The sequence below is a fragment of the Dermacentor albipictus genome, chromosome 4, assembly GCF_038994185.2.
Source record: "Dermacentor albipictus isolate Rhodes 1998 colony chromosome 4, USDA_Dalb.pri_finalv2, whole genome shotgun sequence".
Taxonomy (NCBI): Eukaryota; Metazoa; Arthropoda; class Arachnida; order Ixodida; family Ixodidae; genus Dermacentor; species Dermacentor albipictus.
Genome location: NC_091824.1, coordinates 11,315,569 through 11,338,377, shown reverse-complemented (window position 1 = coordinate 11,338,377; position 22,809 = coordinate 11,315,569). Strand labels below are relative to the sequence as shown.

At 46.0% G+C, this 22,809-nt stretch overlaps 1 protein-coding gene across 2 annotated transcripts in view; it reads right to left on the bottom strand.

Annotated features, from left to right (window-relative positions):
• pyd (zonula occludens-like protein polychaetoid) overlaps positions 1–22,809 on the bottom strand; it is a 448,973-nt gene that overhangs the window by 190,247 nt on the left and 235,917 nt on the right. For both annotated transcript variants that reach the window (XM_065435932.2, XM_065435931.2), the window contains exons 11-12: positions 14,592–15,036; positions 3,941–3,988 (exon numbers count right to left, since the gene is read on the bottom strand). In XM_065435932.2, the coding sequence (XP_065292004.2) occupies positions 3,941–3,988; positions 14,592–15,036 (493 nt within the window). The remainder of the gene's footprint in view (positions 1–3,940; positions 3,989–14,591; positions 15,037–22,809) is intronic.

Genomic DNA, 22,809 nt, shown 5'->3' with positions numbered 1-22,809 from the left:
TAACAAAATCATCCAGTGGGAACACTACATTCTACCAACACTTGAAGATATCTCAGGTACGAGTCTTTTTCAAGCTTGATGCGAGATCCAGCTTCCACCAAATCAAACTAAGTCATGAGAAAAGAACCGACAACATTTGTCATTCCTTTTGGCCGTTATTGCTATAGATGTCTTTTCTTTGGCATCATGACAGTGTGTGAATATTTTCAACACTTCATGCCACGTCTACTAGAAAGTGCTATTGGAGTCGTCAATATGATAGACAGTATACTAGTCTTTGGTAGAGACCACCAAGAGCATGAGCAACACCTAGCTGACGTCTTGGCTTGCCTAAATCAAGCAGGCACTACTTTCAATGAAAAGAAATGTCAGTCCCGGGCATCTTCATTCAAGTTCCTAGGAGCCGTTGTGAACGCACAGGAAATTTCACGAGATCCAGATAAAGTCAAGGCTATAACGGACCTCCCCCACAGTCAGTCCATGTCAGTGGAGTTTGCCAATTGCTTGGAATGGCTAAGTATGTGGCCCATTTCATTCCAAACCTGTCTGACGTCATTCATTCATTCATTCTTGAACAAGAACATCTGGAATTGGGGTTACAGCCAAGAGCAAGCTTTCACCTGCATCAAGTCGTAGCTCAGCTCCAATACATGTGTGGCAAAGTACCACCCACCCTAGCCGACTATAGTATCGGCTGATGCAACCTTTCATGGCCTGGGAGCCGTCTTGCTCCAGGACCAACCCTCTGGAATTTCAACTTGCCTATGCTTCTAGATCCCTCATTCCCACAGAAGGATGTTACAGTCAAGCGGAAAATGAGTCTCCGGCTGTCCCATGGGCCGTGCCTAGGTTTGACCAGTACATTCTTGGTCTAAGCTTTGAGGTCGAGTCAGATCATCTTCCGCTTGTAGCCCTCCTTTCGAGCAAGGACCTGGAAGTCTTGCCACCTAGAGCACGGTGAATGTGGATCAAGCTGATGCGCTATAAGTAAATTGTCAAATATGTACCTGGGAAACTCTTAGCTACAGCTGATACACAGTCACGAGCCCCCTGTGGCTCGCCAAACTCAAAAGCCACTAACAGCTCAGAAAATCCATGTAGGTGAGGTCTTCAAGGGTCTACCTCAACTTTTGGCAGTCGACTAGACAATATTCACTGTCTTCAAGCTCAGGATAGAGTGTGTTCCTCAGTTGTGACATATTGTCAGAGAGGCCAGCCACCCAAGAGCAGAGTATCAACCCACATACCACCGTACCGGAAAGAAAGAGACAGACTGAGTGTGTACAATGGCTTGCTTTTGTTGGATCGTCATATCGTCATTCCATCTGCTCAATAGGACATTCTCGCACTGCTGCACGAAAGCATCAAGGGGTACGCTGTCAAGAACGAGCCTGAGAGTGCGTTTGGTGGCCAAATTGCAATCTGCATATTGAACACCTTGTGGCTTTATGTGCCAATTGTGCCGAAGCTTGAGTCATGCTTTCCGAGCCACTGACACCAACTACGACACTGGAAAGACCATGGCAACGCTTGAGAATCAACCTGTTCCAATTTAAAGGACTTGACTATGTCCTGATCATCGATTACTATTCCAGATTCCCTGGAGTAGTCACACTAAGGACTACATCAGCACCGGCAGTGATTGGTGCTGTGAAGAGTTGTTCTGCCCATTTTGGGGTTCCAGATGCCATGCAGACAGACAATGGACCTCAGTTTGTGTCCAAAGATTTTGCCGCGTTTGCTCGATCTTATGTATTCCGCCACGAGACAAGCAGCCCTTGATACCCTAAGAGTAATGGTGAGGCAGAAAGCATGGTACAGACCATGAAGGACTTGCTTCCCATCCCGCTTACCAAGACACACCTAGAGTTTGTGCTTCTGCCCAGCACAATTACTTATGGGACGAAAACTGCAAACTAACCTTCCGGGGCTACCAGAACGACTTCTACCGGCATTGCCAATCATGGAAAGTTCAGGGCACAGGATTCTGTGGCCAAGGTGCAACAGGCAAAAAACCGCAACCACTATCACAGTGCAGGCCCTACGAGTCCTCTGAAACCAGGCAACGATGTGTGGATCAAGGACATTGGTTGCAGCAGTCAATGTCCTCAGCCCTGCTCAGTGAACTTCATTGTATGTGGTTGAGACTTCTAGCAGCGTTCTGCAGAGGAATTGTTGCCACAAGGTGCATTTTTCAGCAGGCCAGAATATCCAAGGACGCTCTGTAGCCTCGCCATCAAGACCAGGAACGTTGCTACAGAGTTCTTCCTGCCCATCGCCTGTGCAACCTGTGGCCACACCTTCCTTGTATGAAATGCAGGGACTGCCTGTTGAAGGAAGTTTGCCTCAACATGATAAACCGAAGCGAACGCGATACGGTCGTGCAATGAGACCACTGCGTAGGTTGAATCTGTAGCTATTTTGGGAAGCAAGACGTACTGGTCACCACCTGGTGCTTAAATTTGCAGCTACAAGGTGGTGCTGAGAGCAAAGGGGTGGCACCTTGCCACAAGTACATAACGGGCAGACAGAAATAAGGGTTCTTTTTGTTATTACAGGAAGAGTCCCTTGTGTCGTCATTCGGCGCCCCTGAACAGATGCTGTCGTCTCTTACGGCTGCCACTATCGCGTTTCCAGCAGCATGGCGTGGCCAAAGCTCAGAGATACTAATAAGTTTTTTTTTTCTTTGCCTTTGGTTGTGGTTATTCTTTTGATTGCCATTCACATATTCACGCATATACTTGGGTACACGCAGTCATGATTGATAGCCTTAGGGCTATCAATTTTATCAGTTTATGTCTATCGATTATCAATTATTTATGTTATAAATTTATGTCTAGCAAAATTTATACTTTGCTAGACATTTTTCTCGTCCTCTTCGAATACAGGATATTGTGTGTACACTGCTAGTGTTCTTCATACAAAATATTGCTTGCAATTAATTCTTGCTGTATTGATCAGTTTTAAATCATTTCCTACAACTGGAATGTGCGCTTAAAGAAAGTTGACCACAGGGCCACAGTTTATGCTGAAATATTCAACTGTCAAAGGGCTAATATAAAACTGTTACTTCAGAGCATGGTACCATTTACCATAGAAACCAAGTACAATGTGCTTTTTTTTCTCTTATACACTCAGTCATAGCTTCACTTATTTCAAAACAAGAAAGCTTGTCAATGCCATCAGAAGCAAATTAGGAGCCACGTGAGCATGTTTGAGCATCACACTGACAATAGACAATGGTCATGTGTTGCATCTGTCCTATGTACTATCATCATTCTCTAAGGCCATTTCCAAACATTGACATGCTTTTCACGGTCAACCACAGGCCCTGAAATTGACAAGAGTGCATCATGAAAGTTTTGAGAAGACATGTGCCTTGCAAGCTTCAATGTTTGCACGTGCAACACCAACAAGCATGCACGAACTGAGAGCAGAAGCCTGCACCACTGGTGCACCTACTGCTCACGAAGAGTGCCAGAGTGTAATTTAGACAATTTATTTTCTGTACAGCAGTGCTACGACTGGCAATCATTCTGAGTGCAGCTGAAAGCAGTGATCCCTATAACTAGGCCTAATAGTACATTGGCAGCCAGGCTGTGGCTTGTCTCACGCTGGATTCTAATTACCTCCGATTTCAGGCTTGACTGGAAGCTGGCATGAAAACATGCAAGCCTACATCCAAAACTTCTTATGAGAAGATGGCAATGTTCAAGTCATGCCAACACTGTACGATTCTCGTATAAAGAATATGTCATGCAAGTCCATTTTAAATTATCATGAGTGATCATACAATAATCAGGCAAATTTCTTTTCTTTTCACAACATGCCACTCATGTCCAGGTCATTATCACACAAAGGTTCTTACGGTGACTGATGTGATTAGATGGGGATACCTTAAGAACACTGACAGAGCCAATGCCTAACCGGAAGTACTTACGGTGTTTCAGGGCCACACGCTCGTAGGCTGGAAATTTGGACAAGCCTTCTGCAAAGAAACAGGTTCAACACAAGTTAACTGAAGCAAATGATTGCACAAACATCATTCTCTGAGAGACAGCTACCTGTTTTTTGCCAAATTTTGTTCATTTCATTCATAATTTATCAGAGAATTGAGCAGGTAGGTGTAGCTTGTGAATGAGCGCAGACATTCGGATGTGAAAATGTGTACTTCTACTGTGCTTTTCCATACTAATTTATTTTTCGTCTGCTTTCTCTAGGTACATGTACATATTCTTAGCATACGTGCAGAAAAAGCAGGGGCAAGTGTTCATTTGTGTTTCTTTATTTATGTTCATATAACTTTCTGTTTCATCGCTGTCAAATGGAGACACTGCTGGCTGGAGTTTCTAGCAGACGACAAGCTCGATGCATGCCACCCCGACAGCTCCGCACTGCCACCACCACTGTTCTCCACCAGTATAGTGCATGCACACATGGAAGCAACCTGTGGAATTGTTTCCACAGGCCTCAGCAGACGGCACTATGTAAGAAGAGCAGTCAGCTAGACTCTGAAGGACAGGAGAAAGCATGTGCAAATGCTAGGAAATGAGCGGAGGGAGAGAGCAAAGAAGTGAACTAGATGCCCAGCGTCCACATTTCACGAGGTCAGCCCGGCAGAACGAGCCTCAGAGAACAAAACGCAGAAGGTGCTTGGAACGGTGAAGCCACATCAACATCCGCATCATTTCAATGCCGCGCCAGAGAGCCTAGCACTCACGTCATGCCAAAGCTCACAACAAAAACCGGGTGCTCAGCATAGAAGAAAAATTAAACATCATTCGTGCTATTGAACGTGGCACAAAGAAGTCGGTGCTGGCACGCGAAAGGGATCTACCACTGACTGTGGGGTGTGGCATTTGGAAGGCGAAGGAAAAGATGCTTGGCAATGCTGCTGGGACCGCAAAACGGTGTCAGCTACGGGGTTTGACTTTTCGAGGTTCAACTTTTTGCCATCGTTGCTGTTGTGTCGTGCCGTCCTCTGGCGTCATAAGTAGCACTCGCTACCATTGTTATATCCAATGTCCGCATGATGGAGCCGTGACCTCCTTGTCTGTGCGTTTGTACGAATTCGTTAGGCCAATCAGATGTGATCCCACCACGTGTGTACCATCAATCAAGTGTGATCACGCCACCTGTGTAACAGCCAATGGTATGATGCAACCTGTCCTTGAAATGCTATGTAAGTTGAATAAACACCACATTGGCCAGACCTTCTCGCTCGGAAGAAGCGTCTCCTGCACTGCGTCACCCTCCCAGACGCTAGACTTCTCGGCTTTGGGTGGGACGCCACAGTTGCCTCTGTTGTTGCCAAAGTGTCGCCTAACGACAGTGGTGAGCATGACACGGAAGGCTATGGCACAGGCGGTTTAGGCTCGACAGATGACGTGCGTTATCTCAGCCTCATGCGGGTGTTTGCCGAAAAGAGGGGGCTGGTGGAAAAGCTGGCTCGCAGCTTAAGTGACTTTGAGGCCAATGTCGTTGCTGCCGTTGTAGCATCAAACGAAAATAACAGACTTTTGTCGAATGAAGTGAATAAATACTGCATGTATTTTGCACTTTCATTGCATTCTGTCTGAGTTCCATTTCTGACAAGTGGGTGGGCGATCTCACGCTATTTTGGTTAAGCATTACACCGTTTAGTAACTACTTATTCTGAGCTCCGGCCAACTACTGTTTGATGAGGTTTCACTGTACAAGTGAATGCTGACTGACAAAGTTGCGTCTTTAAGCACACTTGTGTTTGACGTAATAAAAAATAAAATTTCACATAAAACCTGCTCTTGCATGTCAAATCATGGTATTTCTAAAGCACAGCTACCTCTAAACGGAATAGCACATTACATTGAATGGCTTCATTGATTTATTTAATTTTTGAGGAATTAATTGTCGGGTAGGCACCCCTAGGTGTGTGCACATTGTTAGCCAATCCTATAAAATCGGTATGTACCACTTTGACAAATGAGGTATGAAATCCTTAAATGTAGTAAATATGTTGCAGTACCCTTCTTCATTGTTTCAGTGTTGTTTTTCTAGTACACATATCGTCATCGTCATTAAACATGCTTTGATATATAAATGGCTTGACTGTGACGAATAAATGCTGATGTAATATGCAATGATTGCGTGATCCAGTGTCATGCATCCAGCCTGTGTCAGATGCCACATATTGGCGACAGGGACAGTATCGGAGCCATGACGCTCGGGTGCTTTCCAGCACCACCCCCTTTCTTGCCTGTACCAGGTGACCCGGCTGTACCATTGGCGGCGATCAACTGCAGCCAAGGGGTGCAGGGCAATTCTGGTAAACTCGCTTGGTGTTGAAGGCCAGCGAATATTCTACAGCATCCTTGCACAAGGAGCAGACACGACCGCGGACGCCAAGACCGAGAACATGGGGGATCATTTCAAAGCCACCCTTGCTGCACTGGACACGTATTTCGCGAGCGCTATGAATATTTGGTAGAGTGGTGCTGGTTTCACCAAAGACGGCAACTGCCTGGTGAAACCTTTAAAGCATTTACAAACAGTCTTTGAGACCTTGAGTAAACTTGCAATTTCGGCAGTGCATAATTTGAGACCAATTGCTGGAAGGCACTTCTTCACGAACAACATCTGAACGCATGCTTCATGAAGGGTCTTCGCTTACGCTGCAGTGTGCTATTGATATCAGGAAGCAAATTGAGCAAACGCAACAAGAGCTCAGGGAATTCGCACAAAGCTGTGTGAACAACATTCAAAATCAAAATCTGCAAAAAAGCTCAAACTCTTCGCAAGGAAGCTGCTACAAGTGTGGCTCGTCACCGCATATGGCCAACTCATCTGGATGCCCGGCCAGAAACAAGCGTTGCCGCTCTTGCGAAAAAAATTGGCCAATTTTCAAGCATGTGCAAATCAGAGAAAAAGAAATATGCCATTAGAAAACCTGAGAAGGCCAACACTGTCATGGTGCTTCAAAGCAGCGATTGCAATACCTCGGCAAAAGATATTCGAGCCAGCATTCCTATTGGGAAGATAAGGCTGTCTTTGATTGTCGACACAGGCACTACAGTTTCTTTCCGGTATACTTGATTGTGGTGCAAAATACATTTTGTGAAAAGGGGCATAAAAAAGAATACAGTGAAGTGCCAAACTACCAATTGTTTTATGACAGCCTCAAAAACATATAGAAAAAAAGACAACTTCTACGAATGCACAGAGAGCCAAGGTGTGACATAGAACAACATGGTCATGATAACATACTTTAAAGAAAGTACACTTCTGCAGAATACAATAGGATAGATGTATCGCTGACACAATCAGACCCTTCCTTTTGAATATAAAACACTTCCAACAACTCTCTTGCAGTTTGGTCCCTACTTTTGCCAAGAATCAAAACTTGCTCAAAGCATGGTGTACAACGACAGGCTTTACAGTGCACAGGAAGATGCGCATTGTCACACTTACCAATACTATTAGCATGCTCCCTCAGTCTGTCATTAATATAATGTCCCATTTGTACAACGTAGGACTTGCTGCAGTCTAGGGGTATCTCGTAGACCACCCCTTCAACACAGCTGAAGGTTACTGTATATACAGTAAGGTGTACAGTATAGGTTAGCTATATTGCCTGGAATATTGGTTTCACCAATAACCATCAATCTCTGCGTCCGTCTCTTCCTGGTGGTTGCCTTGTTCGCACTCCTCAGAAGGCAAGACCGCATACTGTTCCACATTGTTTCTATGGCAGTGCTCACCATCTTTCGGTAGTCCTTTAGTTTACTTGTAGCCACCCATGCAGGGTGTAGCACATGCACTGAGAAGATAGTTGAAAAGCCAGAATTGACGGCCCAGCTCTGAACGTAGAATCTTGCACATTCTTTTGATGTGGCCCCAGGAGGGAATTACGCAACCGAAGATAGCAGTGAGTTCACGTGGTGGCAGTCCTTTTCTTCTCAACCTTTTCAATAAGTGACCAAAATAGTCTTGAGCCTCAGGTTCCAGCACAAGAACTTCTAGAGTGGAATCGGCAAGTCGCAAGAGAAGCACCCCACGAACAGTGCGAGCGTTGCCTGCTAGATGGTGTAGACAGCCTACACACAGCTGCCCCCAAGGTTGGAACTGGTCGTCAGGTGCGAGTGTTGCAACATGTGGTGTCTTTTTTTCAAAGACAACAAACTCTATCTAATGCAGTCCAATAGGGAAGGTGCTTTTCTGGCTCTGCCTAGGCAAACCTTTAACGAAAAAGCACTAGAGGCATTCAAGAAGAATTTTAAGCCTGTTAGAGTCAGCTTATCAAAAATCAAGGAAACCATGACTTCGTTCTGTGAAGAAATTGGCTGTGAAAGATTAGCTAAAATAGATCAAAAAGAGTAAAAAAGGCTCTCGTACAGCTTTCTTCAGTGCCAAGGCCCATCAGGTTGATGTCCCGTTTCGAATTATTATTAGTGAATGGGACACGTGGCATCATCAAGTCAGTAGTTTTTTGCTAAAAGCCCTGCAGCTTCTTGAACTGAATAACCCTTTCCTGACTAGAAACTCGGATGAAGTTTTAGAATACTTCCCCGGCAGCCAAGAAAGAGGTTATGTGTTCTCCATTGACGTAAGTGACCTTGTTTACTCGGTTCCGCATCCTGAGCTTCTAAAAGCCGTTAAACAGTGCATTGATGAAAGTGGCGAAGCTGGTTTTGTGCCTAAAATGGAAATGACGGCTTCGAATTTTGTTTCCCGCTTGGAAGCTTATCTCAACTGCCCCTTTATAACTTTTGAACATGGCATATTTTGACAGAAAAGGGGCATCTGCATTGGTTCACGTGTAGCACCTATATTATGCGACATCGTTTTATCCGACTTTGACCATGCACTACAATGTGTTTTTACTTCATCTCATCCTAATATTCTTAAAGTTTTTAGATACATTGATTTTTTAGTTGTTGTTGACAATAGGCGCCCTTTGCCATGCCATGAAGTGGCCGAGCAGTTGTAGACGTTTTTAGAGCAAACGCAAAGGGACTTAATTTTAGTGTTGAGCTTCCGAAGAACACTGCGTTGCAGTTTTTAGACGTTAACCTAACAATTTCGAGTGACCATGTTTGCTGTGCATATCTCCCTTGAGGGAAAAAAGAATTGTTACAATATGACTCAGCGCAACCTAAGACTGTGGAGTGTGGAATCGCCTTACATTGGCCTGGAACCGGCTCTGCGCAAGTCATAGGTGCATATGATGCAGGCGAGTTTTTGCAATCAAATTGAGAAACTTTTAAACGCAAGCTACCCTCAGTCTGTCTTAAATTCCCTGATTGAGTCTCTGCTGCAGGAGCTGAAAACTAGCACTGCAAGTGCGAAAACACACTCGAAGGAAAGGGAGCGTATTAAGCCAGAGGTAGTCCATTATGTATACCATGTGAGCCATAGCCTCAAAAAGGTGGCTACCAGATATGCCATTCCAGTTGCCTTTTCGAATACCAACAAGCTGGCTCAATAGTGCCCCCCCAGATCACACGCGATGGGCCACGGGGCTGCCAGAAGCAGCATGCAAAATCTTTCAGGGACTGTGTTTGCGGCATTTGCTTCTAGGGGTAGCCTTATCTTTGTACTCTATGCCATCTGTTGTCTTCGATGCCTGGTGACAATTCGAATTTTTTTTATCTTTGCACCCGTCAAATCACACGACATGAAGTAGCTTCACCGTTGCAAAGAAAACTAAACAGATTCCCTTATCTCACACAAATGATGTAGGTAGCAGCTAGGAGGAAGCAAAGAAATAAACTCAAGACAATCAGGCAGATCTTTAAATGTGGTCTCATGCTCTCAAGTGGTCGATATGCACAAAACGAAAATGGTCACCGACTTTGACTACAAAAGTAGAGTCGCTAACGCGTTGCACTACGACAGCTTCCTCCCATGACAGGGTTTCCCCTCTCGTAGTCTTGACGAGAACTGTGTCACCGGCTTCCATCTGCGGGTCCCTTCCTCGGCCCTCGTTGCGATGGGTGGTGTCTCTGTCTTGACGGCTGCGCATATCCTGCACAAAACTTGGCTTTAGGAGTGAAAGCTTCACTCGAGGTTGTCGTTTCAGGAACAGCTCAGCTGGCGTTCTTCCTGTTACGGAATTCGGGGTGTTCCTGTAAGCAAGCAAGAAGTCGTTAAGTCGTTGATGCAGAGTTCTGTTTTGGCCTGTTAGGTTATCGTGAAGCACTTGCTTGAGTAGAGTGGCTTTTGTCGTTTGGACTAGCCTTTCTGCTGCCCCGTTCGATGAAGCATGGTACGGTGGCGTACGTGTGTGTCGAATCCCGTGAGAAGAGGTGAAATTGGCGAACTCCTGCGCAGTAAACTGAGGTCCGTTGTCGCTGATCAGTTCCTCCGGGTAGCCATACGCTGCAAATATCTCCTTGAGACAGTCGATTGTTTTTGACGTCGTTGTAGTGCGGAGGCATTTTGCTTCTATCCACTTTGAGTAAGAGTCTACTAGAAGGAACAAGTTGTAACCATCCTTCATGGCGAAATCAACATGGACTCTCTGCCAAACGCGGGTTGGATAAGTCCATGGATGCAATGGCCCTGGTGCCTTCGCAGGCATGGTCGTTTGGCACACTGTACATCGACGGACAGTGTCTTCAATGTTCTTGTCAATCGATGGCCACCAAACAAACGACCTAGCAAGCATTTTCATTCTTTGCATTCCAGGGTGCTCTTCATGCAACAATGTTAATACTGCTTCTTTAAGTTCGTCCGGAATGATCACTCGCTGGCCCCACGTGACACAGCCTTGCTCGTACGATAGTTCGTTGCGACGAACGTAAAAGGGCTGAAATTTATCATTGTAGTGCGCGGGCCAGCCAGATAAGGTGAACTGCACGACTTTGGAAAGCAGGCAGTCCCGTTTAGTCGCAGCAGCAACTTGGCTCGCAGTGAGAGGCGTTGCCTCAAACACTGCAAGACATTCTTCAGTGTCGTCTTTATGCTTGACCAAAAGTGGAAGCCTTGAAAGTGCGTCGGCAACTTCCATGTTTTTGCCGTTTCTGTAGCGCAGTGTGTACTGATAAGCTGCTAAGGTGATAGCCCAACGCTGAATCCTGGCTGCGGCCAAAGAAGGAATTGGTTTATCCGATGCCAAGATCCCCAACAGCGGTTGGTGGTCTGTATACAGCGTGAATTTGCGCCCGTATAAGTATCTATGAAACCTGCTTAGACCAAAAATTAGGGCCAGGGCTTCCTTCTCGCCTTGCGCATAGTTGCGCTCCGCTGCACTTAATGTTCTGGAGGCAAATGCGATGGGTCTTTCTGAGCCATCGGGCATGACGTGAAAAATTACGGCCCCAAGACCGTAGGCCGACGCGTCGCAGCTTAACCCGATTGGCTTTTTCACGTCGTAAAAAGTCAATACTTGACTGTCGATGAGGCGCTGCTTGGCTTCCGCGAATGATCTTGAGCATGCGTCCGTCCACACCCAAGTCGTGTCTTTTCTGAGCAAGTCATACATTGGTGCAGCTACTGTGGCTAAATCTTTGATGAATTTTGCATAGAAATTCAGCAGGCCCAAGAAGGCTCGCAGTTCAGTTACGTTGCTTGGCTGAGGTGCTTCCGTGATTGCCTTTATCTTTGTTGCGGTTGGAAAAATGCCATCTGATGTCACTTTGTGTCCCAGATAAACAACGGATGGTTTGAAAAATTCACACTTCTGTTGTTTCAGGGTAATATGGTGCTGTGACAGCCGTTGAAGCACCTTTTCCACCGTTTCTTGACAGTCGTCTATGTTGTCGCCTACGACGATGACGTCGTCGATATAGCAACCCACTTTTGGAATCCCTTTTAAGACTTCGTCCATTAAAGACTTAAAGATAGCGGGTGCGCTAGAGATACCAAATGGAAGGCGCTGATACTGAAATAATCCGAGATGAGTGTTCACCGTTAGCAACGCTTTGCTTTCCTCAGCAAGCGGCACTTGTTGATAGGCTTGCGATAGATCCAAGACGCAAAAGATTTTGCCTCCCGCGAGCATGGAGTACAAATCTTCCGGCAATGGCAAAGGGTAATGGTCTGTTTTTAGAACAGGATTAACCGTGACCTTGTAGTCGCCGCATAACCTTAATCCTGCGCCGCCTTTCTTCGCGACCACCAACAGAGGCGTTGCCCAGTCACTTTTCGTGACCCTCTTTAGTATTCCGGCTTGCTCGAGCTTTTCCAACTCCTTTGCTACTTCGTCTTTGACAGCAAACGGTATTGGCCGTGCTTTTGAGAATACTGGTTGAGCCCCTTCCTTGACAAAGATGCGAGCTTCGAAGTTTTTGACGACACCCGGGGTGCTCTTGAAAACCTCGGGATACTTCTTCCGTAAAGCTTCTACCCTCTGCTCCGGTGTATTATCCGTGGACAGACTGTATACTGCTTTCCAGTTTATCTGCAGTTTTTCCAGCCAGTCTCTTCCCATGAGAGCGGGCATCGGCGTTCCGTTTCCCTGCACTACCACTATGGGCAAAGAGATCTCGCTTCCTTCCTGTTTGACTAATACGTTTGCTGTTCCAAGTACCTTTAGCTTTTCTCCTGTGTAGGTGCGCAACGACACCTTTGATTCCACACATCTGACATGCGGGAAATACTTCTTATACAACTGCTCTGGTACGATCGTGACCGCTGCACCGGTGTCAATTATCAGCGAAACAGTCTTCCCTTCAATGTTTAAGTCGACGCTGTAGCCCCTTGAACTTTTGCCCGAATAGAACACAGTGTGACAATTCAAGTCTTCCGATTCGTCGTCCGTGGTGTCAACATATCTGACAGCTTTTTCTCCTCTTTTGCAAACGGCTTGCAAATGCCCTTTTTTCTTACAATTTCTGCAGGTGTGGTTCCGATACCAACATTTTTCTCGCACATGACGCTTTCCGCAATGCCTGCACGCACTTCTTTGCTCTCCCTCTCGCTTATCTTTCGACCACGCAACCGTCGTCGATTTCTTTTGCTTATCACGGTGACGTTCGCCCTGAATGACGCTGACGCTGCACGGTTTTGTGTCATACTCATGCATTTGCTTCGCCTGCTGCGCAGCTAGCTCTTTTTCTAGCGCTGTTTTGCACGCCAGTTCGAACGTCAAGTCAGCTTGTGCAAAAAGAGCCCGTTGCGTTTCCTCGTCACGCAAACCAGACACTAGTCTGTCCCTTAAGGCATCATTTAAGAACGTGCCGTAATTGCAATCTCTAGCGAGATGCTTCAGTTCAGTGATGAAATCCTTGACACTTTCATTTTCTTGCTGCATTCGGCGATTAAATTTACAGCGCTCTGCGATAATTGACTGAGCTGGGCTGAAATGAGCTTCCAGAAGCTGTTTAATTTCCTCGAAAGTCTTCTGAGAAGGCAAATGAGGAACAGTTATCTTCTTCAGCTCTTCATACGCTTGCGCGCCGAGTACGTTCAGAAACAACTTGAGTTTCTTGTCTGCAGGGACATCATTTATGTCAACGTAGTTCTCGAAGCGTTCAAAATACGAGCGTATGCTTTCGATTTTTTGGTCATATTCAGTCATTCTGCCGAGCTTCGGACCACGTCCGGGTTCTGCCATAATGAGCAAATTTCACTTATCTGCCCAGCCGTGTTCCTTGATGTGCCTTGTCCGTAGTGTCAGTTCTTGTTCGCTTGCTCCAGCCAACCGCTGAAGTCCATGCAAGGGCTCCGTGACGCCTTGCTTCTTGACGTTCTTGCGCTGCTCCAGTCGATGAAGTCGTGGCTGCAAGGGCTCCGTGTCACCTTGCACCGTAGGCGGTTCAGCCTCGTGACTGCTGCTGGCCGGCGGTGGTTTGCTGCGCGCCGGGTCCCATCCTCGTCGCCAGATGTTCTATTTTAAGCAGCAGACAGACGCTTCGGTGGCAGCAACGCAAAAAGCTCTTTATTCAAGGCAGCAGCGTACTTTTATAGATAACGCTGCATGCCGGTCAGGCACACGTCATTCGCGGTACAATCTTATCAGACCGCCTGGCCGATACAGAACAGGCCTCAGAATAGACGAAGTGTGCAGCTCACTGCTGCCAAAATGTGCATGAGACAAGCGTGCCAGTTATTCAAATTCACACCAGCCAATAGGAGCATTCCCTGCGCACCACCTGACTACAGTAACAAATTGTAACAGTAATTTCCCATTTTCCCGCTGACTTATTTATTGTTGTTTAATTTTACTTCCGAGTAAAAAGATATGGTCCTGCAATGATGTGAAGTTCTGATCTCCAGCGTTTACGGCGCTAACAAGATCAGGGTGCTGTGTCATAAGAAACCCAGTGGTGCGATAGCACCTCCCAAAGACAACACACAAAAAAAGTGCAGTTTTTTTCAAACTCTGCTGTATATTTCTTCTTAATATTTTGCCATGAACTAATGGGAGGTATTGTGGTTGCAAAAAAAAAATTAATAATGAAATATTTTGACCAAGGCTGCAATTTCTAGATTTTTTTACGTTTTTGGGTGACATGAGTTTTGGACGAGTTGAATTTTTTTCACCGTTCCTCAAGATTCATATCGTCGACATCCTACTGTAGTGTCCTTCAAGCGTGACAATTTAGATGGTTAGCCAGCAGCTGTTGAAAGACACGAGAGCAGCTCAAACGGTGAACACAAAGAGAACGCACCCGGATCCTCCCAGGGGTCGCCGCTCTTGGCACGAGCAGCCCTCCGGCGGCGCCGGAAGAAAGAGGTACGGCTGGTGTCGGCATCCCTGCGCCTGGCCTGTTGCGCAGCCAGTTCTTCAGCACGTGCTGCATTCGGGATGAGGCCGCGTTGAATCTCCTGGTGGTTGCGGCCAAGGCGGTAAGCAAGCCAGCTGCCCAGAGTGCCATTGTGCAGGGTGTCCACCACGCGGAACACCTCACCCGGGTGCAATGCCAGCTCGCCCTTATTGGTGGGCTCGTGGCTGAAGTGTGCTCGCACGTGGAACGAGTCTCCTTTTTGGCTGCTCACCACTTCCTCGTACTCCTCACGAGCAGACTGCACGAGAAGTTGCACGGGGCCCTGGAGCTGCACCAGCAGCTGGACAGCCTCCTCACGGGTTGCCCACCGTACGTCCACGCCATTCACCTGCGCATTACAAAACAAAGATCATGGCTCGAGGTCGTCGAAAGCTCGCCTGGCGAAGCGGTGAGAGCCTTGCGAGTGTATGTTTATTTTTTCTTTTGCTTTATGGTCGCCATCGTCTTTTCCTTTGGACAAGACAAGATATCATCGAGCTCTTGGTTTCAACGACATTCCCCCCAACTCATTAGCCCAAAAAGAGACATACCACATAGAAGCAAACTAAACTAAACTTATAACTGGTTTAGTCCAAAGTATACACATAAGTATACAGCAGAACCTCCTTAATATGTACCTAGTGGGAATATGGCATATTTGCATACTAAATGATACATAGCATGCATGGGCCAGCAACTACAAATTTGCATCTTTTTAAATTAGAGAAAAAGCAACAGTACATCTTTCGCACGATGGTGCAATGGAGGACAAGAGCACCATTTTTAAACTTTTTGAGGGAGCAACATGGCAGAGCAGACGACGTATCGACCAAGTAGGTTAAACTCATTAAGCTATCCCTGATGCACAGGCGTTTGTACAATGATCTAACTGGTGAGAATTGGCCCCACTTCTTTGGAACACGGCGCTCACTGCTGTAAGGCACAACCAGCACGATGCGCGTCGGTGTCTCGTGCCACAAAGATCTGTGCGATGCTTCGCATTACGTGGATAACAATAGCTGAGTCTGTCAAATCCTTTTTAGTTCCTTCGGATCGTATGTTTTCCCAGTTAACAAACTTTTCCTCCGGATTTTTTTTTTTTTTTTCAGAACGTACTGCTGCTCAGCGCTTGTCTGTGGTATTTGTTTCCTTGTGTCCTCGTCTTTTTCGCGCTGTTTCACCTCAGTTCTTACTAGTACGAATGAGGTTCTGCTAATATAGCTCAGGTGGTGCCGCATAGCTTAGGCAGAGCTGCATACTATTCTGGCGCATTGTCCTCCTCAGTACTGAATCTGTATAAGGTATACAAATGTATAAATAGAGGTGCGAATAAATGGTCGGGGGCGTTTTCCTGACAGTGATCGCTGTGGCTTGAGGTGTGCTCACTACAGCGGTGATAAGTCGTACAAGGCATGCCTGTTGGTGGTAATGTCCTTTGCCAAGACCACCACCACACCTCTGTGCATTTCCAGTGTTTATCCACACAAGCATCACTGCAATTGCACCAAAGCCGGAATCACTGGTAGATTGCTCACGACTTTCCAAGATGGCAGAACATCTTTTGTGGCAGAGCATACTGTCAGCCACACTGTGAGTTGAAGCACTGCAGTTAGCCTGTACATGACAAAAGCTGATCATTGTACACGTTAACCGGAGGCACAAATGATCCATGATAACTGTGTGGCAGACAAAGCCCTACACAGAACGAGTGTGTCCTAGCCATGTCTTCTGTTGCGTATTTCACTGCTTAGCCACAACAATCCAACTTGCCCAATTCTCAGTTCTGCTGCCTAAAGGAACTGAAATGCAAAGCTAATTTGAAAGAGTTCATTACCAAGTACTCATGACAAAACTTTGTTGGAGTCTTCACTGCAAACTGGGCACACATGAATTATTTTCCCTGATTTAGCACATTACTTTCTTGCTCTCTTTAATAAACATAGATCATCAGTGGCTCTGGATGTAACCACAAATGCAGCCTTGGTGGACACCAGAAACATAAAATTGCACACAATGAGTGAATGAAGCAAGAAGGAGCAATTGTGCCAATGCTGAAAGACTATGGTTGCAGATGGCACTTACTGTATAAAGAATCTGGGGGTTAACCGACGGGTCCGATATTTATTTGTCATACGTATCATAAGAAGCCAACAAACACTGACACCAAGGACAACACAGGGGAAATTACTTGTGCTTAATATGGAAAATGAAAACGGACGAAAAACCAACTTGCTTCAGGTGGGGAACGATCCCACAACCTTCGCATTTCGTGTGCGATGCTCTACCAATTGAGCTACCGCAGTGCCGTTTCCCCTTTGCCCAAGAAAGTTTCCCCTTTCTTGGGTATTTATGTTTACTAGTAGAACCCTGGGAGTGTTAGCCAGCGTCACCACTCACAGATCTTGGTGGCGGATGTGGAACATGCTTTCTGCCGCAGGCGTCACACGAACTCAATCTTTTTGGGTGAAGGCAAACGGGACGGCGCGGCGGAGCACGGTCCGTGGCTGTTCCCATGTTTTGGCTATTTGTATACATGAGGGTTTTGCTGCAGTCTCGGTGCTTTTCGTGATGCCAGTGTGCGTTTCCAATGCTGCGTGCATTTTGACGAGCTTACGGCCCACATCATCAAATTTTATTTGGTGATGTGAATGCATATTTATGCTCCATTCCTGCAGCAAGAACCTGCATTGAATGTGCAAATCTGCTCGCAAGCGGGCAAAGCTTGCGTAGGTTTTAACATTGCACTTGTGAATGTGGTGTTCTGATGAAAGAAATAGTGCTAGCTTCATATTTTTTTTTTTTAAGTGAAGCTTTCTTTGCTTCCTCCTTCGACTTTCCCACTGCTGCTGCTGCTGCTGCTGCTGTGAGCTGCTGTTGTGCACACCGCCTCGGGGAGGGGGGTTCAGAGCTTGTATATAGATGACAAGCGTGAGTAAGAGAGGAAAGGCAACGGGAGAAACTCATTTTCACCCCACAGTGTCGAATGTGCACAATGCCCTCTGGAGCTCCCTGGTCGTTGCCACGTTAGCCGCTTCGCAGTTGTAATTATCCGTGACTCTCCTCAGAAGCATTGCAGAAACTGCAGCGCTTCCCTTTCTACTAACATGTGAGGCCAGAGGGGACGCAGATAGAACTGTAGAGAGAAAAGGAGAAGAACGAGAGGGAGGAGAAGAGGCAGTTCCCATATAAGAGGGGGGAGGTGAAATGAGAAGGCAAGAAAACCCACTGCTATACGACAGTGGTTACGTGGAAACAAGATAAGCTTAAGTTCAAGGTACGGTACAGTACGTTGCTGCTATTTCTGAAAAATAAACGTCATGCAAATATGTCAAGTGGGGAACTTACGCAGGGCGTGCAGAAGCAGAGCCGCATTAATTAAAGCGCACCGCAGGGTCCAGAAGACACTATGGATGCGGTTGACCGTAAAATCAACACTTCTGTGCCCACCGCATTAGCTTTGTGGCTGTGCTATTACTAGAGGTCGCAGATTTGATCCCAATTGCGGCAGCTGCATTTCGACGGGGGCTAAATAGCAAATGCACCTGCACTTAGATGTTGGGACACATTAGGACAACATGGTGTCAAAATTAATCTGGAGTTTGCCACTATGGCTTGCCTCATAATCTGAGTGTGGTTTTGGCATGTACAGCCCCATAATCCAATTCCACTTTAATACTTCTGTCACAATCCGATGTGCCACATGAGAAAATGACAATGCTCAACCCTCTCGGAGGTTATAAAATATGGCGCACAACAATGCCTCAAGCAAACACTTTTCCCTGTGTGTATCGTGTACTACACCGACAAACAGCACTGATGCCCACAAGGTAACGTTTAACATCAACTCACCACTCTCGTGTTAGACTAAACATTTAAGACATTAAGCTTAACCGTAAACATCACTGCTAATTATTGTCAATCAAAGCATCCAACACAGAAAGCTTCGCTTATATCAATTCCCACAGGGGAAAATTTTTCATCCTGAAATGAAGTTCTGAGAGTGCATATATACAAGGTGTCCCAGCTAACTTTAGTCAGAGTTTAAAGATCTGCAAATGCTTGTTTGCCGACACTTGGAGATACTCAAATTATTGTTTTTTAATTCCACTTAATTAGATAATATACTCAATCAATTAATCAACTTTTCAAATATTATGATTAGGTTAAAAGTGCCAATGAGAAAATTGTAGAGCCACATGAAAGACTTCCGATACAGCTTTCTGTTCCTCAAAACGTGCTGTATAAAAGTTTTCTGAGTGTGAAAGAAGCCCACAAATGCACATAAAATTGCTGCGTAACTGGCCGCTCAAGGCACTTTGTGTGTATTCGCAGGCTCATTTCACGCTCGGAAAAACACTTTTATATAGCGCGTATTAAGCAACAGAAAGCTGCATTGGAAGTTTTTATGTCGCTCTACAATTTTCTCATTGGCACTTTTAATCTAATTATTATATTTGAGAAGTTCATTCATTATTTCAGACTAATTATCTGATTAGGCAGAATGAAAAAAATAATTTGAGTATCTACAAGTGACGGCAAACAACATTACCTTCGTTCTGTCCAGCTATGTGGCATTTGTATATTTTAAAACTCTGGCTAAAGTTAGCTGGGCCACCCTGTAGATAGACAGAAGGTGCCTCGGAATTATTCCTACTATTTTAGAGGTGCACCGATCGGCTTCCTGACCTCTACAGCTGCTGATGAGTAGCACCTATTAGTACTAAGTAATTAATTACCCGACTGACCTGCAGACAGCTACAACAGCTGATTTTGGCAACTTTAGTATTAATAAACTAATTGTTTAATTACATGACTAAATAAAAATTGAGGGGCACTGCGCTGACAAAATATTTGATTTGTACATCTTATGTTATAATAAAGTGTTAACCCTAGGTGGACGAATGCAAAAGTATTGCCACCACCAAAGGTCGACAATTCGACTCCCACCAATGATTGTGGGTTCGAGTGCCTTAATTAATTCAATATTAATTAATTGTGTTTTAATTACCACAAAGTTAGTGGGTTCGACCTTTATGTAACTCAATATTTAATTTTGTCTTAGTTCCCACAAAGTTAGTGGGTTTGGCTCCTACCAATAATGGTGGCTTCGAGTGCTGTAATGAATCCTATCGTAATTAAACCTGTGCCGTAATTCGCTCTACTTTAATGAACTTCACCTTAACACCAAAGGCCGTGTGTTAGACTCCTACTAAAGGTCGTGGGTTCGAGTGCCTTAACTCTATTTTAATTAACTGCGCCTTAATTATTTCACCTAAATCGTTCTGCCTTAACTGAGGCCATCAACTGCTTCAATTGGCTCATTTGAGCTCCCTTGACTTTCTGGACCATCATGTAGTCACGCTAATGCCGCCTCATGAACCACACAATGCATTTGCATTAAAAATTAGCTAGTACTAATCAGCAATAGCTGATTACAGCTACTAATCAGCTACACACAGCTACCCATCAGCAACAGCTGACTAGTAGGGCGCAGTGGACGGCTGGGGCTGTTGCAGCCCTGGACTAAGGACTCCACAGCGCACTCCGGGGGAGCGTAGCAGCATTTTCACAGCTATGCACAGTTTTTTAATCTGCTAAACGTGAGACTATGAAAACATCAAATAATGCATCGGTGAAAACACTTGCTGTGTTCGTAAGTTGTGAAGTCAGAAGACCCGAGCACCTTCACTAACGCAGAGCTGCATCCCGCTCTCCAGTGGCAAACCAAGGCATATGGGGGCGCCCGCGATATACGGCACCTACGGAGAGTTAAACAACTAAACCTGGTCTATTAACGTTGGTGCAAGCAAGGACTGGCATCATGCCGAAACTCGGGTAAAAAACACCGGGTGCTCAGCATAGAAGAAAAATTGGATATTGTTCATGCTATCGAATGTGGCACAAAGAAGCTTGTGCTGGCATGCAACAGAGATCTACCGCTGACTACGGTGTGTGGCATTTGGAATGCGAAGAAGTTGCTCGGCAGCGCTGCTGTGACCGCGAAGAGATGCCGTCTACGAGGTTCGACTTTCCGCCATCATTGCCTTTGTTGCTGAAGTGTCGCCTACCAACAGTGATGAGGACGACAGGGAAAGCGACAGCACGGGTGATTCAGGCCCGACAGTGGCAGAAGTTGTACATTACGTCAGCCTCATGAATGCAATCGTCGAGACGAGAACAGCACCCCGCAATGAAAATGGTGCCCCGCAACTTCTGCAGCGCCACCGCATCCATGCACGGAGAATATGCAATGCCAACAAGGAATCTGCCATGCGAGTGTTTGCCGAGAAGAGGAAGCTGGCTGAAAAGCAGGCTTGCAGCTTCAGTAAAAGTTTGAGCCCACTGCCATCGCCGTTAGGCCGCCGTGGCATCAAACAAAAACAACAGACTTTGGCATGCAAAGTTAATAAATACTGCATGTTGCTGCCCTTTCATCTCACTCTCTCTCAGTTCCATTTTTGATGGGTAAGTGGGTGATATGCTATTTCGGTTAAGCAGTACTACCGTTTAGTACATACTTTTTTTAAGCTTTTAGGCCAACTACAGTTTAATGAGGTTTCACTTTAAGTGCAACTACAACTTTGGTCCCGTGCAGTCCCGTAATCGAATGGCCGTGCTGTACTTTTTCGGGGATGCTAGAATCTTTTATAGTCCCATGCATGTTTAGAGCAAGCATCCTTAATCTCGATGCCAATTGGTGTGTCAGTGCAGCGAAAGTAGTGGCTAGGGTTTGATGATGGAACAGCTGACGGCAAAGCCATGAGAAGGGAACACTGGGGGTGCAGCAAGCAAGCAGTAAGAACAGGCTGAGCGTTATCGTGGTTGCTTGGGACCTGGCAGAAAGGGCAACCGCAATAATGCTAAGCCTGTCCTTACCACGCGTACGCCCATCCCCCTCAGTGTTCCCTCGTCATGGCTTTGCCGTGAGCTGCTCAATCATCAATTAGTGATATGCCTGGGGTGGGACAGAGAGTTTATCCTCTCACAGATTAGAAATGCTGGTGAGACAGTGATAAACTTGGACATGCTGTTGAACAGGACGGCAGAGAAAAGAACCCCACAGAGGTTCACTTGTAAAAAAAGTAGGTGCTGAAAAGCAGCACTCCGCTGAAATGCTTGCGATAATGGCAGACGGCCGGAAGCAGCCACCGTACGTTATCTTCAAGAAGGATATACCAAAAGCCGACTTCCTGACATTTAATGGCTAATTGGGTCTGAACTGTCTGGGGACCTAGTTTCCTGCTTCTCTCGTCCCTCCTCATGCTTGACAGTTATCGTGGCCACCTAGAAAAAGACGTACACCAGACACTACAGGAGCTACACACTGAGAAGTGATCATTCCGGGTGGGCTCACTTCCCTGACCTTGGATGTGTGTGTGAGCAAGCCTTCTAAGGACAATGTGCGACACTTATACACGAACTGGATGGCACCAGGGAGGGCATGGTCACCTGGCACCGACCGGCAAGGTTAAGAGACTGTCCGCTGACACTGCCAAGGAACTCTGAGCTCTAACGCCGGAGGTCAGGCTGGAGAAGTCCATCCTGGCCTCTGCTACCTATGTGGACAATGTTGAGCTCTTAGTGCCGCAAATTGAGAAGGCTCTTCATTCAATTTTGACGGTGCGCCTTGAAAACTTTAGAGCTCTTCAGTAATCAGATGGGGAATGCTCAGCAATAAAGAACTATTGTTTCAATGGTTGGCCTAGACCTGACTGGTTGGCATTAAACATCACTCGCTATTGGGAATACTGGGGCAACTTTTCTATCTGCAATGGTCTCCTACTCATAGGAGAATGCCTGTTGTGCCAGCTCTACTGTGCTAAGACACAGTGAAAGGGACACTAAAGGCTAACACTAAGTCGACATGGACTGTTTAAATAGCATTCCAGAAACCTCGCAATGCTTGTTTTGTGCCAAGGAAAGACTTAAGTCATGAGAAAATTGCATCTGTGTGAATTTTGAAAAATACCTTTTTCAAAATTCAAATCTCCTGCCACCCAACAGGGGAAGTGGTGTCCTTGCATTCGCCATCCCCACCCTTTGCTGTGGCGCCCGACAGACAACGGTACCGAGCCAAGACAGATAAAAACAGAGTGGCAGATTTCCCGCTGCAGCTGCTTTT